We start from the raw sequence: 26,081 nt of genomic DNA on the forward strand, positions 1-26,081 counted from the left end.
GAATCAGATCTGATTAAACCAGGGTTAATCCACTCTTCAACAGGCTTATACGTTCCCACACAGGGATTGCTTTGATATCCTCTCCGGAATGGTGTACTAAATTTCAGTGTATGCATGGTCTCAGTCAATGTGCACATGTATACATAAATACTATAGTTATATGTTTATAATTGTACATGTAATATCATTGAGCTTATAACGAAATAATTTGGACAGTATTTCTTCACTTACATATACTTTGAAGATTATTTTAATAACAGGATTGTGCACTTTTGTCATGATTGTGTTTGGTTATGATCTTTTAGAACAAAATATGATTTTGGTTAGGTGAGGAATCCTGCATTTGGGGGGGGGGGGGGGGAGGGCTACAGGTTTAGTTCACGCGTTTTCTAAATGCATCATAAATCTATCACAATAAGGGAGTTTACAGATACAATCTGCGCATGGGCAGATAAAGGTCATTTGTACCAAAATGGTAAAACCCAGAGAGATGAATACTGGATATGCGCTCATAAAAGTTATGTAACATTATTCATTTAAGCACAAACGGTACATTCTATGATACGCAGGTGGAAGCATTCTTTTCAAGAGGTCAAACCAAGGGTATTCATGGAGCACATCTAGGACTTTGGCAGTTATTATTCTAAGATGCTCAAAGTGAAACTTCTCCATGTGTAAAAGATCTGTGGATATTTGTGTTACTGTGTTGTGAAAACATCACATTTCGTTTATAGGTGTGCTGCTAGTCTAATTCCATACAAAGTCTTCTTGGGGCAGAAAATATGGTTGGATTTTGGCTGGAATTATGGCCCATGATGGCATGGTTTTTACCCTCTTACATATCTGTCAGTCAATTGTTCATTATAGTTTAAGGTCATCCACGATTGGGTGGATTATGTGTGAAATGTCTCATTTCCGCATAAGATGGGAACAGGCTGAAGTTGGTCTTGAATGTGGCAAAGAGGAATGAAGGACGGTACCTGATTGTCGAATCATATTACAGGACTGTGATTCGAATTAGCTAGCTGTGTTTTCATTAAAATTAATACTTGTATACGCATACTTATTCCAGTAGAGTCCAGTTATCACAATGAGAATAGATGGAAAAGCAGATAGGTGTGTTAATTTTGGCATTTAATTTCATTTGTAACTTTGAAAGCTAGCGCTGTAGAGTACAGATTAGCAGTCAACGCGCTATAACATATTTATATAAATACACTAATAAACAACTCTTCAATTATCAATACAATCTCTACCATAGAAATAACCTATTATTCAGATACAAAAGAAACCAGAAAGAAACGTATATACAATATCATACATTGTAAAATGTCCTTATATTTACACACTAATTTACATGTTAGTATGTACATATCGTTAACTAATATTATTACTAACTTCCTTTACACACCGGTTAACGTTATAATTATACAATACATGAAAACTCAACTTATCGTAGCTAATATATCAGTTGTTTTTATCACCGACAGTGTCGGTGATATAAAGAGAAAGACAAATGACGGAAATTTGGACATCTCACCCGTTCAAATAAGTGAAGTCCATCAGACACACCAGCTTTCAACAACTAAACTTAAGGGAAATTGCATTTAGTGTTGGACATGACTTTAATGTGAACTCTCCCTGAATAAAAAAAGAAGATTTTCAATGGCCATATTGATTTTGAAATTATTATTGATAACACAAAAGGTGTGTGTCGGGGGGGGGGGGGGGTGTATTATCAGTCAGGCAGTCGGAGAAAGGCATAATTTGCTAAGAATCCAGAGATTTGAGATTAGTTGCCAATAGGTCTATTTTTTAAACTTCATAATGCATGTACTTACTTCGATCAGGGAGGTGACTTAATAACTCCTTGCTTCGATGATCGTTGGTAGAAATATAAAACATTCCCCGTTTATGTCTTTACCATACTGGTAGAAGAAATTTAAAAGATTGTTACAAAGTAATAGGTCACGTAAATGGCGATATGTTTTTTTTTAACTTTTACCTCAAAGGCTTGTTCCATTTGGGTAACAAGCCATCAATAAAAATACCAACATTGTGTTTAAAAAAAAAATCAGCCTCCGAATTTTAACGATTACAGGATTATGCCGAAGGTATATAATAATGCACGCTAGCTACTGTTATATCAGAGATATGCACAAACCTGTCATTGTCTCAAAACCAGGAACGGTACAAGGAACTTAAGCGGGACTACATTACATGTATCTGCTTGCGCCCTTTATATAGCCAACAATGCCTAAGCGTTACCATGATCCCCTTTTTCTTATGTTCATTGAGAGCTGATTTGATAAAGTCTAATCCCTCCTGGCCAAACTAGTGCATATAGGCTTTAAGGAAGGTAAAATAATGTTTAATTATTGTGGTTCAAAGAGATTTCCTTGGAAACAGGACCAGTTTATAGCGGCCGTAGAAAAGCGATCTGAAACGTCTTGAGAAATAAAATCTGTATTATAAATATAATAGAATGGTCATTTTTTTTTTAAATAATATTTTTCGCTCGTCTTAGCAGCTGGAGGAATGAAAAACATATAAAAAGCTCGAAGACGAAGGTTTTACATGCAGTATAAAATTAGGTCCATCATCCTGGAATGTGACCATTGGTATCTTAATTTCAAGCTGAAGCCTACTCACCATTTATCACTTCCTAGAAGTTAAAATATTAGCAAGTTTTCGTCGAGGTATTTAGGTATTTGGTGACGATAACATTTTGATATGAAATTATCCTCCACATTACGCAGGAAATAACCAAGTCAACATATCAAGAACTCCAAACTTCCATAAAGCAAATATAGAGTCCTACCCAATTATTTCAAGGTAACCTGCACTATCTGGTCTATTGACGTCGTAAAACATCGTGGACTTTCCATTATTTGTTCTTCCATTTTCTTGGGAAGCTTGATCCACCCTCTGCCCACTCGGAAAGTTTGGTGAGACGTATCCGTACGTTTCACACCGCGCAATACTTCGCGATGTTCTAATAATAGGAACCTTTGGTTCCGTTTTCTCTCGGCACGACCTCGCGACGATTCGTTGTGCGGACGTCCCAGTTAGTCCGCCATTCATGTTGTTATTGCCGGTTCCAGGACCGCTGTGCATAGGACCAAAGTTTTCTCTTTTGAGCAGTGCGCCAACAGCGTACGCATTAGTGTTAAGGGACTTGGAGTTGGAGATGGGTACCTCTGCGTAAGCGTATGCGTAGGTATCTTCAGGAGGCAGCGACTTACGCGACATTCTAGAAGCAAGAGACATGATTCCTTGACTCATCATAGGGCGAATGCTGACAAGTGGTGCCGACTGGGCCTTCTTACGTCGGAGCCTGTAGATCACGGCCGCAATTGCTGCACAAACCAGCATTATCGCGAACGTTGTGACAACAGCAACATAAATTGTTGCATGATTTTGATGAGAATCTAAACCGCCGTCTGCAAGGTTTAATTCGACTACGCTCCATGAACTTGAACCATCAACATATCTCACAGAGCAAATGTACAATCCAGCATCTTTGTGTTTAACTTCCTTGAGGAAAAGTGTTCCATTTGGTAAAAGTCGGTATCTACGATCAGATGGAACGGCTCCATTGGATGATTCAACTGAAGAGGAAGAGAGGTAAGTAGGTGTTGGTGTGTACCATGCAAGCTGACTTTCGTTAACCCTCGAAATAGGGCAATCAAATTGGACCTCAGATCCCAAATCTATCGTAGATTTGTGGACCATTGAAACGAGAGACGTGACGCAATTCTTCATGATTGTTTTGACTGGTACGGACCACAAGTCCTGACCCTCAACAAGGTCAGGTGTACTACAAGTGATACCGGGTTGTGTTAGGAACTGTGGACGCCGCTCCATAAAAGCCATCCTTACATTAAGAAGGCTACAGTCACAGTGCCATTCATTGTCACTTAGATTTACCTGCTGGATGCGGCTGAGAGAATGCAATGAAAACTCATGAAGTGCCGTAAAACGATTGCTCGTCAGTGATACGTACCTCACCGACTGCGGCATGTTGGCAAACACATCCCATCTGATGGTCTCTGAAAACTCATTGCCGTCAAGATAGACTGTCCGTAGCTTTGGCAATCCTGCAAATGTGCTCACGTGCATGCTTGTTAGACCACAGCCATTTAGTGTGATCTTGGTAATGTTTGTAAGATCACTGAAGACTCCTTTGGCAATACCTGTTAAGTGATGATTATCGCTCATGTTGAGATACGCAAGACTATGAAGACCTTTCAGGAGGATCGGAGGGATCTGTTTCAAGTCACACATTCCCATATTGAGTATCTGCATGTTCTTATTGTTGTGAAACACTGTTGAGGGGAGACCTCTTAATCGGTTGTCATATAGGTCAAGCTGTATTAAAGCTGGTAACGACACAAATGTTAGCTGATCAACAGTCGTTACCCAATTACCCTCCAATTGTAAGTGTGTTAATTTCATGAGACCGTTGAAAGCCCCTCTCGCAAGGACTTTTATTCTATTGTATCTGAGATCCAGGATTAAAAGCCTGGTTAAAAGTAAAAACGTATTGTCGTTCAAGACACTCAGTACGTTTTTGTCAACGTGTAATTCCTTAAGATAGGTGAGATCACTAAAGTGGTCCTGATTAAGTACATGAATTAAGTTTGTGCTTATGCTTAAGATTTCGGTATTTGGTGGGATATCGGCGGGAAAATCCCACAGCGCCGATCCGCTGCAGTCCACTCTGTCTTGCAACAAACACCGACATGACGTAGGACAAAGCGAAAAGGTCGGCGTTGTTTTGATGAACAGTATCGCGACTATTATTACACAGCATTGTCCAACACATACTCTTGAAATATTCTCCATCTTTGCTTTGGGGTGCTCCTGATTTATCAATCCAAATCGCAGGTAATCTCAACGGTTTTTCTTACATCGGTAAGCATGTCTTTTATCCTTACAGGATGGCAAATAGAAACGAGTGACTGGATGGGCAGAAGAAACAAATGAAGTCTTCAGGAAGCATCAGTATTTACTCCATCTTTCACGTAGGTCACTGTAAAGAGAGTTAAAAGGATCAAGAATTATTACTAAATAAAATGTTGATTATTTAGGAAGATAATTTACTCTAAGATGGAAAAGCGAATTTGTTGTTAAGAATAAGAAGACGACTCTGGATGAGGTATCTACGATGTTTTCATGGTCATGCAAGAACCATTTGAAATTACAAATGATGTATTTTATTTTGCTTTTGGGCTTTTCCATTTACGTTTTGAAAAGATTTGAAGAGCCATTTCCGTTTTCCCTTCTCTCTTAGATAAACTTACTATTAACTGGACTAAGATTAAACTAGTAAAGTGAATCAAGGAAAAGGATGTAGGCCTATAAGGAATGATGCTCCAGAATGAAAGTATTACGCTCACTCTTATGAGGACAATCGCAATATGGCTGCCAAACAATGACTCGACAGGACCGACAAATCATCCAAATGTAAGGTTGATGTAAAATCAGTCAAGCTGGCAGGTATTCAAGATTACCAAAGATTTAGTAGAGGCATATCGTCCGAAACAATCACGTCCAATATTCGGTGCAGCGAATGAATACAATCAGTATGGGGAACAAAATTAATCAGAAATTGTTTGAAACAACACGGATAGATTGACATCCGATCAAAAAAATGTTGTCAGCAACCAGCATGTCGTAGGAAAAAATTTCCTCTGACCATTTTACGGTCCATATTAACTGAAGGAGTCCACACATATTCTTTCCTGATTTGATTAAGTAGATCATTTTGTCACCCAACGACAGATCAGGAACGTCCGGATGGCTGAGTGGCCCACATTGTCTCTGCTTCATAGTTTATAAAATCCTTTGTAACAGTGTACCTCAACATGACATTTACAAGGTATACTGTAAGTGCAAAGGTATTATGTTTGTAGGATTTATAGATTCATTAATTATTGTATTGACTCCTACAGAATTTAAAATTTTTCCTATGATTTTTCTTTCAAAATCTTCCATCAGCAAGTATTTATTAAGAGGAGTATCCAGTTAGTTTATCAGCAATGGGGCTTGAGTTTGTTTGGTCGTATTTTGCAAGTCAGGAAATCATCTTAATATTTAAATAACAATTTGTAACGAATAAACAGCTACGTCATTTGACTTTGATATTACGTAGGTAAACATATCATGGAACAGGGCCGGGGATTATATCTTTTTCAGAAACTTGTTTTTTTATCACGTATTTCATCATGTTAATCAGTATAAAACCACCGTGCATGGCACTGTAGCATACTTGGCTTCAACTTGTTCTTTGAGCAGTAGCGGTTCTATAGGGTAGCTTGGGGGCCCACGCCCCCTCTATAACATTTCTTCAAGCTCCCCCCCCCCCCCACACACACACACACACAAAATATATGTTTCTTGAGCCGCTTCTGCCTTTGAGAAGGCATTAAAATAATTTGATGATTTGATCAATATTTTTCCAACTCATAAGTTCACCAATCATCGAAGATTTTTACAATTCGTTGACTAATGAATTCTTTCATTTCCGTTGGCTTCATACATGGACCATCCGGTTCCAGTAGGCAAAGGGTGATACACAAAAAGCTGTAATCGGAATTTTAGGGTGATGTGCTGTTCGTGGAGAAGGGAGATGCCCGCATATTAGTTAAAGGTGTCCATCTACGCTTATACAAAGACTATGTAACCCTCCAAGACGACGTCTCTGACATCAAAAACTTCCACCCGTTTCCTTGTTAACGCCTGTCTTTTCTCCTCTTTTCTCTTTTGAACGGATCAAGACATCCTTCTTGCACTGAAATATAACAAACGTTAAGAAGGAACATAGCCCACTCATATCACGTATATTGTTCTCTATAGACAGATACTAAGTGGTAGTGGCGTAGTACTCATCATCATCATTCTGATCAAACTTTTTAAAAAATTAGGAAGAAATAATAACGGTATGATAAGGAACAAACTTATAGTTAGTATGGACATGAATAACTGAGCACACTTACATTGATTTTCCGTAATTGAGATTAAAAACCTATATCATAACTCCCTCAAGTCCGCGTAATGATACATCATAATTAAAACACAAGCTCTTGGGAGCCCTGAGAAATCACATCACAGCTTTATCAAGTTCGTTGACGAAGTAAGCTAGGTTTGAAACAAAATTGAGCATTTCCATGTTCCAGGTTAACGGCCCCTTTTTTCCATTGATCACCGTGCCTTTCAAGGACCCGCAATGACAGCGAACAACATAATGCTTCCTCTTATCAATGAGGTGTCTCTAGCTTGAGAGGCGATCCTGCATGTAACCTACCCAGATATAGAATGGCAACGTTGGCAAGCTCAACAGATAACGTAAGCATCTACTATTGAAGATGGAACGTTGTGACTGCTATGATACATGCTGTATTATTGCGAATGAAAAGGGGAAATATGGCATGACAGGTGGGAATCAATGTCTCATGTCAGAGGCCCACATCAGTCATAACAATCCACCGGGGTAATTCCCCTTCCTCTAATCAGTTCCTCTTGCCCCCTTTCCTGTGAGAGAACACGGTAGGAGAAGACCTCATTTCATTATCGCCTTTACAACTCTGTGATTGCTTCACGTTATGTTTGGGTATAGCAAAACATTGGTGTGTAGTACATTTCAACATCTGTCGCTCACACGTATACATTTCTACGTTTGTAAATGATTACATGAGTTGAAACAAAGTATGATATAATTTTCTTTCCCTTGAACGTGCACTACCCTTAACCCCTCTCATTTATTACATGCACACACTTTACTCTTTCCTATTCAATCCATTATAAACAATGATAATAATCACCCATAACAAATCTTAGCTTTGCAATTTTCCACACTTTGAATATTTGTTGAAATACTTTCAACAGATAGTACGCTAACATTGTCCTGTAAAGCAATTGTTCTATTGTTGCATCATAATGTATTTGTCAGCTGCGCCTCATACTAACATGACTTTTATTTAGCAGGGTTTTTTTTTACTCAAAAGTTTGGTTCACTTGATAAGCTAGACAATGTCGTATTTATAGCTTCATTCATGACATATGAGTTGACCATATTTGTTTCACAATTTAATGTAAATATCATAGGCAAAAAAACACGTCCTTTAATAAATATTCATTAACGAGCAATAGATATTTTCTTCGGAAAAGTGTCATACTTACCCAGAGTTTATATGGGTTTTAGAACAAATATATACATGTATGCGACGTCAATATTCACATATCTTCACATTTCCAAATAATTTAAGTATACTGAGACAATACAAAGTATAAAAAATACATGCCCTTGGACAAGGCTCTACAACTTCGTGCAATTCGTAAATAATCATGTCTGATTAATACACGTCTGTAAATACCCAATTACACACCCACCCACACACACACACACACACACACACGCACACAATTCATTGCAAGGCCTTGTAGATTAAAAAAACATAACATCAATAAGATTGGTTCAAATATACAACTCTACAAAAACTTTAAAAAACGCGTTCAAAGTAATGATCTGTATATCTTAATACATTAACAAATTGTGGCAGAACTTGATAATGCAATCTAGAACATAAGGTCGAATTTAGGGCGGGGATCAATTTCAGTTCTCAAAGTACGTGCTCCTAAGAGTTGTACACACTTATTTAATTGAACTCGATCTCGGTGCGTAAATCCAAGTTCGCCTAAAAACGACTTTCAAACAAATTACATTTCTGACAATTCCTCCTATTTCCGAGAAGAAAGTTACAGTGTATATGCGTAATTTTCAGAGAATCGATTTCGCTATAAAACAAGCACATAAAATCATTTTTTTGTTAGTGTAAATTCTCTTAGCATTGAATGTATCGAATTAAAATTGAATTCGTGGGACAAGAAATAAACAATAAAATGGTGAGAAGAATTCTTTGTTCTAAGGTAAAGTTTAATCATTTTCCACAAATAATAAAAGTACAAGAATGAGTAATACACGAAAAACTGCAAAAAAAAACAGTTAACAAAATTCAAATCATAAGGGGGACAGATAATTTGCGAAAAACAACGTCTGACGAATTACAGGTATGAATGTCGCAATACATGACGGAGACAATATAGAGGGGCTAACATTATAACAGGTATTCAAAGAGTGTAGGCTAGAACAACAACAACAAAAATCTGCATCATTACACTTCACTATTTTGACATACTCTCGAATGCCCATCATCACATAATATCCAAACAAGCAACCCTAACATCATCTGTACATTCAGCCATCAAATCGAGAAGACGTTACATCTTCTTTTTTTCTTTTGTTGCTGTTTTTTATATATATATTTTAATTCATCATCTTTTTCCAACGCATTTTTGTCCTCGAAATATGTGACGTCATTTAATGTCTAGTGAGACAGGAAAACGAAAATGTGATTTTGGGGGAGAGATCCTTATCGAAAATTTTCTTGGCGAGGCAATAGGGGAAGTGACGGCAATGAGGTCCTTCGTGATATCCAGGTATGCAGTTAAGAATGTTGAAGAAAGAAGATACAATCAGCCTGGTCTATAAGGTTTTATGTTATGGGGGTCGTACGAAGTCAATTGAATTCCCAAGGAGAGCAAGGGAAAAATTCGTTTTGAGAGTAACTGTTTTCAATATTTTCCACACAAGAAACTTGCAACATTTCCCCATTATTTAAAAAAAATAATCATTATGAGAGATTTTAGTGCTTTTGGAGTAGGCATGTAGGCCTATAATGATTATAAGTGAAAGATAACACTCATGCATGCATCATACATTAAGTGCAAATGAAAATATTATTAATAGATGACCCTTTATGGAAGCCATAAAGAAATAATACAATGTGCAATGAGGATTTTTTCTTTCTTTCTTGGGCAAAGCTTTGTCATCTGTTCTGAACTTCAAGAAGACGGGGTATTAGCTTTGTTTGAGAAAGTTAACACTAAATTAAACGATTAAAAATACATGAGGGAGAATTCAGGCTAAATGTTCATGATACGTAATATTTGAAATAAGAGGGGAAAAAACAGACAACAAATCCTGGAAAAAAACGCTTTCACATGCCCAACCCATTGAAAATGCCGAACCCTCACATCTTATATGATCTGGTTGAAGTTGCGCCAGTACACGTCTTACTTCATCCTCCGTGACTCACGCTATAGACGGAGTGTTAACCCTTGATAATCGCAGGGTTCGGTTCAAATTTCGAGAAATGAAATAAGAAATCATTTATTATTACAGGGGGTATGTGCTAAAAGCGTGATGATAATTAATATGTGCAATCAGGGGGCATTATGAAGCCGAGAAGGCCTGCGGGGGCCCGAGAGAGGAAACGGCCAAGAAGCGAATTTAGCCACGTTCTGGTTCCATTTCCTTGCCAGCATTTTCGCCCCGAAAGACAGAAAGGGGAAGAGGAGATCAATGGATAGAGAGAGAGAGAGAGAGAGAAGAAGAGAAAGGGAGTGAGTGATTAAGAGAGAGAGAGGGAGAGAGAGAGAAAGAGGTGGTTTTGCATACTCCCTATTTTAGAGACTAATTTGGTTTATTCGTATTTCTAAGGTTTCAATAATCTAATTATTTGATGTGATAATATGAATGATGGACACCCCATCCCTATCAGAAAAAAATATTAAAAGAGCACACGTGGATAGGATGAGAGCAGCAGAAGAGAAAGTGAGGCGAATGAAAGAAAGAAAGTTAAATAGAGTTTAGATGGGGTGGGGGTACACGAAGATTCATTATTTATAAAGTTATATATTCCGAAGGTTATAATCGTGCTAACCCACTAACCCCCATTTCCCTCACCAGAGGAATTAATGCCAAGAAAAATTAAAGGTCTTTCGATCGTACAACTGTATTTAATCAAAAGCTTAAAAAGGATCAAAAGGTAGAAATGGAAGGAGGTGGGACTCACAAATCAGGACAATTTACAAGGGAGTTCAAAATAATGACCGTTAAAATGAGACTGACGTAAAGCAAATGAAAGCCGATATTAAACCGCAAAGAGAATGGTTTGTGAACTTGAAAGTTGTAAAGTTGATCTACCTGACATAAAATTATTATTAGCAACAATTTCATTTACATAATAAATGACAGTTTCCTAATTCCATATTAAATCACCAAACTTTCATTTTGATATTCTTTCAGATATATAACTTCTCTCTGTAAAATGGCTCTCCCATTACCTATATGCTGCCACATGTTCATCATTACCATTCACACATTTTTAAAGAAAAAAAATAAATAAAAGTGTTCCAAATGATGCGGCGATTTTTATTTTGGTTATGGAAAACAACAAAACGGGGTTATCAACATGGCCATGTATATACAAATATGGAAGAAGAACAAAGATTAAGTTCCAAATCTTTTAGTATATTGGAAAAAGAAAAAATTAGGACTTGGCTTTCATTCTTAACCAGGCTCGACCTTAAAGGTGTTAAGGTGGTTTTCTATAAATTAAAAAAAATAGAATCTATACAGGTTGTGAGGAAGAATAATTCAGTTATCCATTATCAGAAGCGAACATTTTATCAAAATTAATGGAGGAGTACATTTTGTATTTTCACCAAAATATAAAGATGTATTTACAGCAATAACCTGTTGACACAGCGTATTTGAAAACCAATCTAAGCAAAACAAGCAAACAAACACATTCTACTCAGAAAATTCACAGGAGTAGACGAAATCTTGGGCAACAGAATTCAAGGTTGGTAGAAGCTTCAAAAACTACATTTTAAATTCTACTCACTTTGAAATTTTCAACTTGCTTGACATCGTCTGGTATATAAACAAAATACTTCCACTGAGTTTAAATCTCATGGGTCGAATGCATGATTCTACTCAGAAAATTTTCGGATTCTTAAGAAAGTGGTGTTTCCAAGCTCTGCCCTAGATCATATGTCTCTGTGAAATATCTCAATACGAAATTATATCGCAATTGAGTCGTGTATCCGAACTCTGCAATATCCTTAATCATATATGTCTCCGTAAGATAGCTCAACTTGACTTCAACTATAAATATGAGTCAACGTTGTAAACATTTGGGGGAGGAAATGTAAGGAACGCTTCACTAGACCTATGCCCTTTCCACAGAGTAAGGAGTGATTGAAGTATGAGAGTGGACACAAGGAAATGGATTTCCGAAGCAACAGAGGACAAGTTGCGTGCTTGAGACTCGAGGGATTCTTCAAATTTCATTCCAATCTATGAGTCAGTGTGTTGTTTGACATATTAGTTTCCATGCAGGAAAAATTTGAATTAAATATCACCTTGCGTTATCCTTCCTCATTACAACATTTATCAGCTTCACTTACCGATTAATATTTGAGAACATAATCAACGGACATTCCAGACGACTTTTAGACACTCTTGTTTTAGCCCATGCAAATCAAAATGAAAAGTAAAGCAAAAATGGTCTAAATGCCCAGTTTTAATCTGACATGTACAGATTTCAAGGTAAGTAAAGAAATTCGGATATTACTATATTGATAAAAATCATTTCGTAACCATACTTCCCACATTGTGTAATCCTACTTGATATCGCATAATAAAGAACAATATTTATTATAATAGGACCACTCAAATAGCAGTGATGTACATGTAGAAATACTGCGCAAGGCAAAAATTGACAAAATCATTTTTGTAATAACATGAAACTGTCAGCTTTTCCGATGAAAAGAAAAACGCTTATGATTTTTCAATCATATGACATAAATTTGTTTCAAACCCAGAGAAGCCTCGTCAGCATCAAAGCTGTTCTTCATGAGGGTCATGCAATCATTATTACCCCAGCAGTTTCCAGACATCCATTCAGTGACAAATATGGACAAATGTCTTGCCAAGGATGTTAGTGCCGGGTTGGGATTCGAACCCTCAACCCTTAGATTGAGAGTCAAATGAATGAAACTCTATACCACGACATATCCACACCTTCTCGGGTATACAGATTCTGAGCTCCCTCAAACAAAATTGACCGGCACTTCCGATCCCAGGGAATCAAAGGTTTCTTGAAAGTATGTGGGGCCACGTTTAAGGCAATGTTTTGTATAAAAACGAGCCCCTGTATTTACAATACTTTAACTACCCTTATCCTATCTCCATCTTCCATTTTAAGTGGGTCTGTTAAACAAATATTTGTGTAGCTTGTTAGTTGAAGGGACGCGTTTCAAATCAGTCAAAAGACATAATCTCTCATGAGTTTAGAGAATAATAAGATAGTGGATCAACCAATTTTGATATTTTCGAGAAAGGGGTATATTTTGCCCCCTGCTCCTCCCGTCACATCCTACGGATACCACCTAAATCTACCTTGCATCTATATACAAAACCTTACAGCTGTGCCCCCTTCTCTCTCTCTCTCTCTCTCTCTATCGGTATGATGACTTTCATTCGAAAAGAAGCTAAAATCTCTGCATATAAGCTTAGCTCATTTTAGAAATAAACTGTACCTATATATGAGTTTACTATCCATCCACCTTCAAACTTGTTGCCACAGTTTGATATGACATAAGAAACGAACGGATAGAAATATAATGCGTGTTACTTCAAACCAAGGGCGAATCCCAGATTTTAAAATGGGGGCGGGGGCAAAAAATGAAGCCCAATAACAAAGGCAATCACCAACTAAATGAAAACAAATAGGTACAAATGAAAAATATATAAAGATGAAAATAACGGGATCTCACATTTTGCCTAAAGGGTCTAAGGAGTACGGGGCCCTTTAACTCCCTGCATGCATGAGATAATCTCATAGAACTGGAACTCAGATTTTGACAAAATGAATGTCATTGCCTGTCGTTCACTCGCCACTGTGATCATGTTTCAAGCAAACTTGAACAAAGAAAGTTTGAGTCACTCGCCGGGGAGTGATGATGAAATTGCCTTGTCACAAGAAAATATAAACCACAAGTTTCCGCTTTAAAAAGTAATCTGATCCCAATATCTCATCCCCTTCTCCACCCCTCCCGCTGTTGGTAGATTGTAGGTAGTTCCGAAAGAGAAAAAAACAAAGCCATACACAAAGAAGGAGACACAAAAGTACAGCCCGAGAAGTCAATACTTGTTAGGACTTTTCCGGACAGGGCGCTGATACAACAACAATACATCAGGAACAAACAATATAGCAAAAAAGCAAGAGGCATAATATTCATTGGGAAAAAAACTGGACACAATATTATTCATAACAAATTTTAAAGACATATGCTGAGTGAGAGCCAAAAGGGCTTTAAGTAGTAGAACTTAGCACAATGTTTACCCCTCTGGCTCACAGCAGGTTTAGCTTTTAATTTTCTAATTAAAAAAAGTTTAAGATATATGAATGATTTTGATTCTGATTGTTTATCGTGAACCAAACATGTACGAAGCAACACGAACGAGATAACAATGATACAACCGAACTACATGTACGACAATTACTCAGGAAAGCAGATGGCCTTGTTTGTAACGCGGTGTTGTCAAACTTTTGTTTCGAAACTCCTAGCTGAATATACAGATTGCATTTGAAGAACAAAATCCTATGGGATAATGACATCGACAGATGAGCATCGTGCTGAAAAACTATATTATTAAGTTCACTGTATAATAGGTGAATCATGTAGAAATCCATCGCAAAGCACCATGGTAATGGAAATGTAAATCTTTGTCTTATATGCAAGTTTCATATAATTTTAGTTTTTAAATATCATGAACTTTATGTCTGTGTTGAAATCCCGGTATAATAGATCTATAGTAAGTTCATCAAGATGACAAGCATTGAAATAGCACACAATATAGTATCGAGGAATTAGTTGTACTACATCTTTTTGCCTGTAAAAGTAATTTTGTACCTTTATATCCCATGAATCTAATTAAATAATCCTCCCAACATAATTATTTACATGATATTAATACAATTACTATTCGTTCACTAGGAATGTAAATGACTTTAGATTTTAAAGGGTGTTATTCTCTTTGTCTGAGCAATGTTTTTTGTCATATAATAATACTTTTTTTCTTCTTTTCTCTCTCTATATCACCCAAATTTCTTCAATTACAGATATTTTATTGTCAGGCATTGGGTTTGATTTTAAATCGGATATAGACTCATCTTCTTTTTGATTGTTTTCTTGCTCATGTGTCACTAACGATTGTCGAATTGCTTTGATTGTTACATCAACTATAATGTAAATGTAAACGTTTATGTTTGCAGATGACAATCAAACGCATATACTCAAACGTGAACAATATTGCCAAAATTCACGTATACAAAGCAACAAAGTCAATTATGAGATCGTTTGACTCAAATGTTTTATTCAAAAGAAGATAATGAATAGAAGTGCAGTTATCTAGGCTTAGCGGATGCCAACTCCAAATGTACCAAGACATAGGTCAGAAGTTTCATCGCACAAAATGACGTCTTTCTTGGCACTCAAAGTTTTTAAGAGCCACCTTTAATTTGTTTAAAATGTCATTGTTAAGGGCTATAGTAGCAGCCGTATACATCTTAAACGATATACTACGTGACAAATCTTGCCAAAAGTCACGTAAACGAAGCAATAAAGACAATTAGGAGATTGTTTTATTCAAATGAGAATAATCATAATAAAGAATAAAAGTACGGTTTATCTAGGCTATAACTATAAGGGTTATGTTTCATCATACAAATTGATGTATGTTTTGCACTTAAAAATGTGGCTATGCATTTACCTATTAAAAGAAACTGTCTAGATTTTTTTTTCTGAAGCCTGATTTACATAGAAAATTAATCTGTAAATAGGAATAATAATGGGAATCAGGAATGGATGAATCAATCGATTTCTAATCTTAAAAAGATCGTAACAAATTGATGAAATATTGCTTAAAAATATAAGCTCTGGGTACAGACAGGGGTGCGTGTGAATTTACAACAATATTTGGCAGCAGAATTCAGTCTAACTATAGCAAAAGCATTAAAATTTGGTAGAAACAATTAATGAGTTAGGAACATTGATTTCTAAAGAAAAATACCTTTCATTCCAGTAAAGGGCGTATATAAGGTATTGCCCTACAAACAGGTTTATCCTGTTCTAGTTTTAACCGGGGGTGAAACGATTCTCACCTAATTAAAAATCTGAACCTGGGAGGGTTCGTTTTCAAGAAAATATCGACGCTTGTGTGTCAGGTTTTCCTGTGTGGATAACATCAGTAATCCTACCTCAGCGGTCATCTAAAACAAAGTAACAACAAATTGGAATTGTGCCACTTGTCTCTGACTTTCGGTTGTAGAAATCAAATCTTACTTAGTTCATAGTCATGTACCTAACCGATAATGCTGACTAGGCTCAGTGTTAAAGGTACACTGTGAAAAGGTTGGGTAATATTTGTTCAACACTTTGCCCAACGTTGTGCCAATAGTCAACCCAGCCATCTATTGGGCAACATTTTGCCCAGTGGTATTGGTAAACGTAAGTACCCTACGTCACACGTGCATAATTGTTTCGTATTTTGACCAAAAATTGGGCAAAGATATGACCCTTCAACCGCCGACTACGGTATCCCACTTGTTAGGAAAATCTTGACCAACTGTTGGGCAAAATACGAAAATATTGCCCAATAGATGGTTGGGTTGACTATTGGCACAACGTTGTGCAACGTGTTGGAAAATATTGCCCAACCTTTTTACAGTGTAGGCCTTATATGTTGACGTATATTTTTCAAATAGAAGTATTTTTGTTAGTAGTTCATTACCGGCGGATAAAGTTCAATGATATATTCAAACATGACAAAAAGTATTCCATGAAGAGAGAAAAAATTTAAGAAGGAATTTTAACAAACAATGGAATTGTGGTCATCTAACTATCGACAAGAGAATACATGGGAAACTACAATAATCGCGAGAAGTAAACAAAAATAATGCAACAAATAAATACAAAAAATTAAGATGAAGCTCAATATTTGTCGTAAACGTACATGTACACGTTAGGTCGCAACGGAGACAATGGTGTAGATACAACACAAAAATATTGATTTAACGATTCATATCCTATTACTAACCGCTGACATTCTTTGCAATATGATAGGAATAAATAAATGACAAGGATAATTCGCTCTCTGCAAAGGAACTACAGCGCGAGTATTTTAAGTTTGTGTTATGATAAGGAATTTCTAAAAATGCTCGAAATGTCAATTGTCAGAGGTGAGTTTGGTTCGTCTTGGTAATTTGTCTGCTAAATCACATCTTCCTTCCTATGTCTGATGATAGAAACACTTCTCTGATGATGGCTGGTGAGAACAAAGAGCTGTCAGGTATTAAAATCGTCATATCCAAACAATTTTAGGATAATATCCCAGGTTGAGATGCATGATTTGAGCCAAAAATAGTTTAGGCAGAGTATAAAAGGATCATAACATCATGTCTAAACCAATGGAGTAAGTACAGGGGACACGGGGCACGTGCAGCCCCCACCCCCCCCCCCCCCCCCCCATCGAATGACGAGAAAGAGTGAGTGAGAAAGGATAGGAAAAGGCAACGTGAAAAGTCTTTCCTATATCTATACTCCCCAACAAACACCTCCCCACCTCCACTCTATGAATATGATATCGTTCTCTTTCGTTTCATCCGTCAACCCCCCCCCCCACCCACCAATGCCCCCTAACTTGCTTGACCCATGCTACGCCACTAGTTCTAACTAAAGTCTGGTGACGAAAAGGCAGGAAGATATTTTGAGTCGAGAAAATTCGACAAAGTATTCCATTCCCGGGCCACAAGGACAGACGGTATTTGGAGGGATTAAATCAACAGACGAAGGGATGATTGTAAAATTTGACTTGGGTTATCTGTTTCACGCAGGAAGGCGGGCAAAATGTTTGGGTTGTGTTATTCTTTTTTTTTTAATTCCCCAACTATTTTCCCTCTGTAGGGATCCTCCTTCATGTTTTGTCTCCAGAGACAATGATGGAAGTGACTTTTGCTTAGATAGGAAAACATTAACTTAGTATGTTCGAATGCCATCCTTGCTCATTTATATACAGCAGCAATCGTTGGCAGATCAAAGATTTTCAGGCGGGAAGGGGGGGGGTGGTATTATATTCCTGTAGGAAAGAAACATGTACAATTTTAAGTCCAAAAACATTCTGACAAGAATTCAAACTTGACCAGAGGGGGCTTATACAAATATTTGCAAACGTTTTCAGAAAAAAATATTGCCAGTTTGGAGTTTACGGGGTAGGGGCTCATGCCCCCCTGTGTCCTTCATCCGCCACCAAAAACGTGGTTTGTTACAATATCAAGAGCGTGAATAACTAGATACCCAGGCAGTCTCCACAGTAGCCTATTCGCTGTCATAACTGTTAAAAATAGAAAGTATATGTTTAGGATCGTTAAGCGATGATTATAAAATGAAAACGTTATTACTTGTTAATAGGATTACATCATTATGACGAAGACCAGCATTGATTTTCTTTATTCAATTTCGAAAAACACACCCAGTTAACCGACATGGGTTGATTGGCCCTGCGGGATTGTATTTTAGTTCCTATTCTTGCTCTTATAGGCGGGTCATCACTTGTAATTTGAAGAGGATATAAGGAGTCTACCAAGGAGATAGGGACCGGGATGGTTACACCTTAGGTAGATGATAGGTTAAACCAAGTGCATGGATCTTGTCATCATCATACTGTTGCAGAAGATACCTTTCGCTTCGTGTAAACTCATCGGATGTTTATGTAACCGGGCCCGTGGCAATATGAATAAATGGTATCTTTATAGATAATGAAAATAAATCATAGTATAAACGTTATAATTTCAACGATTCAAGCAGATGCCATTGGGAAGTACTTAGAGGATTTTCATGTGCATATTTATGATGGACAAATTAAATAAACATTTCTATTTAATTTAGTCAAATTTCATATCATCTTTAACTACGAATTTACTTTAGTCAGTAGGTACAAAAAGGTGATAATTTTTCAAAAGTAAAAAAAAATGCTCTTCTTGACATCTTCGCCCACAGAAATGTTCAACTTTAGCGTCACCTCACTTGCACGTCGGTAGAAATGAAAGAATTGTAAACGGTTTGCGCGTATATAATTTTGTAGAGAATTCCAAAGTTCTTCGAAGTTCGTGAAAGAATACACGAGCTATTTCAGACATGTTGAATTAAGAAAGCAGCAAATGATACCAGTAGTTTCTCAGCATTCCACTCATATTTTCCTCGAATGATTCAACTACATATTACAGATTTTGATATCACGATGGCCATGACAGGGTCTTGGTACATGGCTCGTCAGCCGCCGGGGTCAAAGGTCCTAATCTAATCAGGAATATGCGAGTTAGGTGATTAGGGGGCTAATTAACTCTCGATTTGGTCTGCTGCGCTTTTTAGACCCGCTCCCTAGTTTCACCCCGTGGCCAGAGTGGCAAGAGTCCGAATCTAGATTATTTTGGTCCAAGGAGCGGGAGACGGGAAGGGGGGGGGGGGGGGGGGGGGGGGTGGTGAAGTCGGAGTCGGCCCGTACATTGAATAGGCCTACACATTAGGAAATTATGCTCCCAACTTCAAATTTTCGCTGGATTCACCCCTAAATTGAGCTACTATAGACCATCATGTTACTATAATTCCATGTATTTGTAGCTCAATGACGCAAATATACATGACAGCATTTAAAACTGTGAGATATCACAGACTATTTTTTCTGCGGCTGTAATAATAAAGGGGCGAATGTACAATTTTGTATAAGGGGTTGAGGTTTCAGTTCCCCACAAAACATTTCCAGATTTGTGAGGTGTTAATTTACAGTTTCAAACCTCTGACGAGCATACAAGCGGAAAGCGACAGGGAGAAGGGGGTCCGGACCCCTTGACCCCCCCCCCCCCTCTGGATCCGCCTATGTATATAAAGAATACCTTATCATTTTGCCGGGTGTTTATGGAAAGGAGGCCATGGGGGAGACCAGTGATGAAATATTGGAGAGCTTTTCGGAAGACGTTACCCGTCCAAATATACGTGTGTCGCATCCTGGTGCGGCATACCAAATAGATGATTTGTAAAAAGGAATATGAGCTAAGCCCCTGTCTATATATCCAGTCTCTCAGATCTAAGAATCTTCTGCATATAATCTACATTTACTTCAACAAGTCTCTCTCGTACCAATTTGTAGTCGACCTTTATCTTTGACGAGAAAAAGGATTCAGAATGTTTTAATTCAATTCTTGTACAATTATTCACCGAATATACCATGTGATAATTTGTGTTGACATCCTACAAAAAATCTTTTCGTTAAATTTTTGTTTTTGGTTTATTCTCTTTTTCTAGATTAAATGAAATTCTGACAGATGATGAATTGATCCTAATTTGATCTTATATTAGTTGTCTTTCCTGCCTATCTTGTTTTAATCCTTCTCCAAAAATTCTTAACATCCTGCCTTAAATACAAGAGTATAATTTATAGAGTATAATTGGTCGCCCATTTCCTTCATATCGAATATTTCTCCCAATTAATGGAGTAATCATAAACGTCAGGTCATCGATTTAACGATTAGTTTTAATGAAATATTAAACTATTATATTCGTCATGATTTTTGAAAATTAAGATACGGGCATAATACATGTATTAGAAATGTCATTTGAATGAGAAAATGGTTTTTGCAATAAAAATAAATGCAGGTTTTTTGGCTAGTTCGAAATAAAAGTCGAAAAATGCACATAATATTATGACGTGTTTATATTTTTCAGCGTTATGTAAAATTGTCATGACTCTGTTCAAACTGAAGAGGCAAGTTTCGGGGGAAGATAGGCTTGCAGGAGAAACAAGGTCACTGGATTGGGGCACACCTGTTATTAAGAACATATGACAAATAGGTTCCCCCATCGATACTCCGGCGACAGATACTCCGGTTATATAGTACATGACTGTGTATTGCAAACAATTCACATTCGAACACTATACCCATGCACATTCCTGACTGTCCTCGACCCGGGACCGAATACTATCATGAACGGAGCTAACCTTAACCCTAAACCTCGTTCAGATATGGAGGCTCGCTAACTTAAGTGTAATTTATGTCATTATGATCCGCGTACGACAGATTTCAGTGAATACGCGAACATTGCAACGTTTATAAAAAGGTAAACCATTGTGGTTTATCGGATTATTCTGTCTAAAACATTACCCCCCAAAATCTAACCCTATAGCTGTAAAACCAAATAGTATATCAAATGAAAACGTCTGGCAAGGGGAAAATCAAAAAATCTCAAGTAAAAGGAACAGAACCCCGACAATACATGGACACGCTTTGCCTTCACACGTACATGTATTTTCTGAAATAAAAACAAGAAGAAGAAGAAAAAGGAAGGAAGAGAGGAAAATCCGCCCTGGGATTGGGAGCTCGGGGAGGAAAAGAAACACCCCCACATAAGCATGAAATTAATCTCCATCCGTCATTTGACATATCCTCACTAGTATTTGAAGGTTAGCAACCGACATGTTCCTCACCCAGCTCTCACCAGCCCCCCCCCCCTCACCCCTTCCCATCATACCCTAACCCCCTCAATCCGTGTCATTTTTTCTCCATCGAGAGACGTTGAATCCTTAACTTTTAATGTGCTTGTATGTCTCTACGTTATTCCGTGTTTTTCATTAGTGCTTTGTTTCTTTTGATTTTTTTTAGAATATAAATATTAATTAATATCGTATTAGAGTGAAATAATATCATAATTGATATGTAGATACTACAAAGTTGACATGCGGAGAGCGATTGTGATTTCATAATATTCAACCTTTTCGTGTTGATCGACTGTTGATGACAGTTTTATTACCAAAATCCGCTTTTTACTTCCTGCATATAAACAGTATTACCAGGCACAACTAAAATCCATATCAGTTTAACGGTAATTGCTTTTCCTCTTAAAAGTACATTCAACTTTAGATTCGAAGAGATAACAGGTACGTTACAAATCGGTGCAAACGGGGATCAAGGTTATTGCAATTTGCAGTATTTTGTCAATGTTTGTGTTCATGTGTTCCTCATTCTATTTATTTTATTGATGTAATAATTTGATAATTTCTTATCCAACGTTTTTGTATCCACTACCCTTGTATTTGAATTTGTGTTCCTTGCTAAAATGCGGGTTTTTTTTCTCTTTTTTTTTAACCGTTGGGGAACGTTGTCGATGTCAAGAAAGAAAAGAAGAAGAAAAGGGCTTTCTTTTCCAATCTTTTTCACCCATGTCACTTATTCACTAAAAGTTAATGTTCTTTTCTAATGAATCAATTGGGTCCATCTGCTTTATGTACTTTCGAATCCTATTTTTGTTTCATTATTATAGGACCTATATAGCCTCTTTTCTAATAACGCCGCTGGTTAATACCACTAACATTGCCACAAAAGATCAAATTACTGTGAAAAGTCCTGTCAATTAATGATATACAATACAAAGCACAAGTTTATTGTAAAGTTTCAAGTTTCAAAGCACAAGTTTATTGTAAAGTTTCATTTAAAAAAAAGAAAAAGAAAATAATAAATTGAAAGAAAGTAAGAAAGAGAAAACGAGAGAGACAAAGAAGGATAGACAGAAAGAAAACCAGATCCACAATGATCATTGTTCAATACATGCCTGCTGAATTCCACCCTACAAGTTTTCTCTCCGACCCTCAAATGAAATTCTAACAGTTATTTTGTTCCCCTTCTTTTTGCCCCTTACTGAGTAATAAAAGTTACAAAGTATGAAAAATGTGACCTCACCCTTCCTCAATTTCCTTCCCGAAAGGATATCATTCGGTTAACCACTTTGCATATGCTCAATGGCAGATCCAGGGTTTCTCGGAAGAGGGGGGGGGGGCACAAGTCCACAAGTTTCTGTGACAAGAAAAAAGAAAAGAAAATCAGCCCCTTGATTCTCAATCTCCCCTCACTCCCCCCTCATATTTTGTTTGGCCGGGTGACACGAGCCCCCGGTGACCCCTGGATTCGCCGCTGGACGACCATAAAGAGACAGCAGCGAACAATAGAAGAACAGCTAATCACTTGGAACAATGACTCAGGGAAGAAGTCGAGGAGTTGCCAACTCTCCTTCATCTTCCCCCAAGTATTTAGTTCAGTGCCAGAATGTATTTCCAAACCCCTTTTGAAAAGAGACTTTATAGGCCTACTGGAAAATAGTGTGATAGATATGAAAGGAGAATTGATTTAGATTTCTAAAACAGCACATAAATTAACATTTCGAATTGCCAAACTCCCCGCCCCCAAAGTAGCGATTAATTATGTGGGATATTTTTATTGGAAAGATAATTTTCAAATTCTTCCAGTTTATGAGCAACTAAAAAATGCCAAAGAACACGAACAACTTGTTTCTCCGGATTGTTCAAATCTAATATATTGAACATTTGTATTATAAAGGTAATGTTCGCATCATGATTTAAGCTAAAGTTGTAAAAAAATTATTGAGGACATCATTATTCCACATGTATCCTCCCGCAATTTCTCCCACGTCCGCAGTATGTGTATCCATATTTACCAATATTTTGTCATGTTTGTTTTCTATGTATCAACCTTCCATCAACAAACGGTCAAGAGACTATCCGTGTCTTTGTCATATAATTAAACAGGACGATTTCTTGTATGACATTTGTTTGAGTTCGCGGGGGGGGGGGGGGGGGGGGCTGTGTCAAATATTTTTTACCTTGTATAATCATGGGCTTGGTCGATGATATAAATCTTGATAGTGATAAAAGATAATGCAGCGAATTAAAACAGTTGTTGACAGAATGCCAAACAGCAAGAGGAACAATTTGAGGTTCACTTTTAAAGATACTGAGTTCGAACTGTATAACACAAGCGCAATTACGTGTCCGACCAACTTTAGGCAATATTGTGCCCAAATAAAGTCATGTTACGCCCTTTTACTACACATTAGGCTAACTCACAATATTTGGGCCTAATTGTGCTATGATATATTAATCTTCATTGACGGTATTCCCCCCCCCCCCCCTCATATTTTCGCCATTTTTAGTGCTGAATATACTAAAAACAACCCCTAAGTACACGTGTTCTGCTTAAAATGACGTATCGTTTCCGCGGAAACAATTTTTAAAGTAAAAAATTAAAGCGTGCATGAATCTTATGATTGACATTGATTCATTCATATACATGTATATAATTAAAAATCCACCCTTACATTATGACGGTAGAATAATATTTAAATTGGTGGAAGCCGTGGAGGTGTAAAACGGGCAGATGTCTGGAAAACAGATTATACTATTGTGTCCATATCATATCCATGTACAAAACGGAACAGTTATTTCTAAAATACAAGTAGATTCACCATGATAGCTATTCGGTATTCACGACTTTTATAAAGTACAATCCTGAACTGTTTATAAACAGAACAGGATTGATGCTTAGTCCCACTTTTTGATATTGAGGGACATGGTTAGAGAAAATAAAAAACCGTTATAGAATTAGGTCTATTGCTCATAATTTGAGAAAAACATCGTTCATAGTAATCTGAGCCGCTCGGTTATCAGTTACGCTTGAAAATAAGTAAGAAAAACAAATCTTAAATCACCCCATGGGATTCTTACCTCTCTTTTAAAAATATCTATGATTCCATTTTCCAAATATCGGAGTCAAATCTTGGAGACAGCTGAACGTTATTCACATCCAATATACAAACTCACAATCCTTGTGGTTATTATAATATCCAGTGATAACATATAGGCGTAAATATAAATTGTCCAGATCGGGAATATCAAAATCACATGTTGTTCGAACAAATATCATTAGAATTGACGAAGGCAATGACCATTTCTCCCTTTCAACTGACTAGCTGTGCATGTAGTGAGCTTCTTGGTCCCTAAATTGCCAGGCAGCAGTAATGAAAACGTTTCCGCTTACGTAGCGAGGAGGAGGAACAGTGTTTTGATCGGTGCATATCCACAAGTTCATGAGTTGGGCGACTCGAGTACGGGCCATGTTTTTTTCCTTCTCCGTCTAAACTTCAGGGATCATCTTCAAAGTTTGTACTTTGCGATACCGAAGAATATCATAGATTTATACATGAATAATAGGTTTAAAGAGTTAGTCAAACCCATATTTCAAGTTGAATTGAATAAATATAAACAAAATGAAAAACAAAACATTGAAAGTTCCATCCAAATCGGACGAAAATAAGAAAGTTATGGATTTAAAAAAATTGCGAATAACTTAAAGAAACGGTGAAATATATCACATGGACTGTATACAAAATATGAGCGGATCGATGATGTCATCCCTTCACTATTCCCCATATATTTTGTTTATAAAAAGTTCAAGTTTCTCTTTTTCTTGGACACATTTTGTTAAAGAGTTTCTTTCAGATTACAATAAGTTAGAGTAATGATGATTTTGCACTTATTCCATTAGGATTCAAGCCATGTTTTACATTCCCAGAGCAAATAGTGATATTTCTGTTAATTGTATGTACAAAACAGATAGAGAAAAGTCAGGCGATGACATCATCAACTCGCTAAATTTCCTACAGCCTATGTAATACATATTACTGTTTCACGAAATTAGGCGAAACTTTGGAATTCCATAACTTTCTTATTTTCATCCGATTTTGATGAAACTTTCACTGTGTTGTTTGTTTACTTTTTCCCTATTAATTAGAAATAAATTAGAAAAGTCGGGGAAAATGCGGAGTCCGTTTCTGATATTTGACTATGATGTGTCACAATATGCTCCCTCGGCTTTCCCGGTTGAAAGGACCTCTTATGTTTTAAAAACTATCACCCCCACCCCCTGTCCTTCTGACAATTCTGAATTCGCCTCTGACCGAGTGTGTTTTCTATCCGATGACGCTTTGGAATAGTTGCGTATTTCTCGATCGAGAAGACTTTACAGATATGACTGGTGCATAATGCATTATGACTCTTTTCATATCAGGTCAAGGTCGGATTAATACCCTGAGCTCTAAAACAAGTCCCTGGTGAGGTATTTAAAAAAGGTGAATTTAGGTACTCACAGTGAACTCTATACGATCACAAAGACTTTCGGGAAAGCCTTATTTTGCAAACATCACCACAGCCATGTTCAGACGGGGCTGTCCTAGTAGGCGTTAATCTTAGCTCTACATCAATAAAT

General features: G+C 37.1%; 1 protein-coding gene across 2 annotated transcripts; it reads right to left on the reverse strand.

Moving 5' to 3' along the window:
- Positions 1-1,113: 1,113 nt before the first annotated feature.
- On the reverse strand, positions 1,114-24,780 carry LOC105443757 (leucine-rich repeat-containing protein 70-like). Of its 2 annotated transcripts, none has more exons than XM_030972856.1 (2): positions 24,542-24,780; positions 1,114-5,035 (listed from the first exon to the last, which is right to left on the reverse strand). In XM_030972856.1, exon 2 carries the CDS (start codon positions 4,846-4,848, stop codon positions 2,818-2,820), a length of 2,031 nt encoding a protein of 676 aa, XP_030828716.1. In that variant the 5' UTR covers positions 4,849-5,035; positions 24,542-24,780; the 3' UTR covers positions 1,114-2,817. The 2 variants fall into 2 exon arrangements, with proteins under 2 accessions (XP_030828716.1, XP_011675628.1); XM_011677326.2 differs by lacking the exon at positions 24,542-24,780 and adding an exon at positions 7,002-7,255.
- Positions 24,781-26,081: the final 1,301 nt, after the last annotated feature.

This window comes from Strongylocentrotus purpuratus, unplaced genomic scaffold (assembly GCF_000002235.5).
Source record: "Strongylocentrotus purpuratus isolate Spur 01 unplaced genomic scaffold, Spur_5.0 spur5_scaffold_6, whole genome shotgun sequence".
Lineage (NCBI taxonomy): Eukaryota > Metazoa > Echinodermata > Echinoidea > Camarodonta > Strongylocentrotidae > Strongylocentrotus > Strongylocentrotus purpuratus.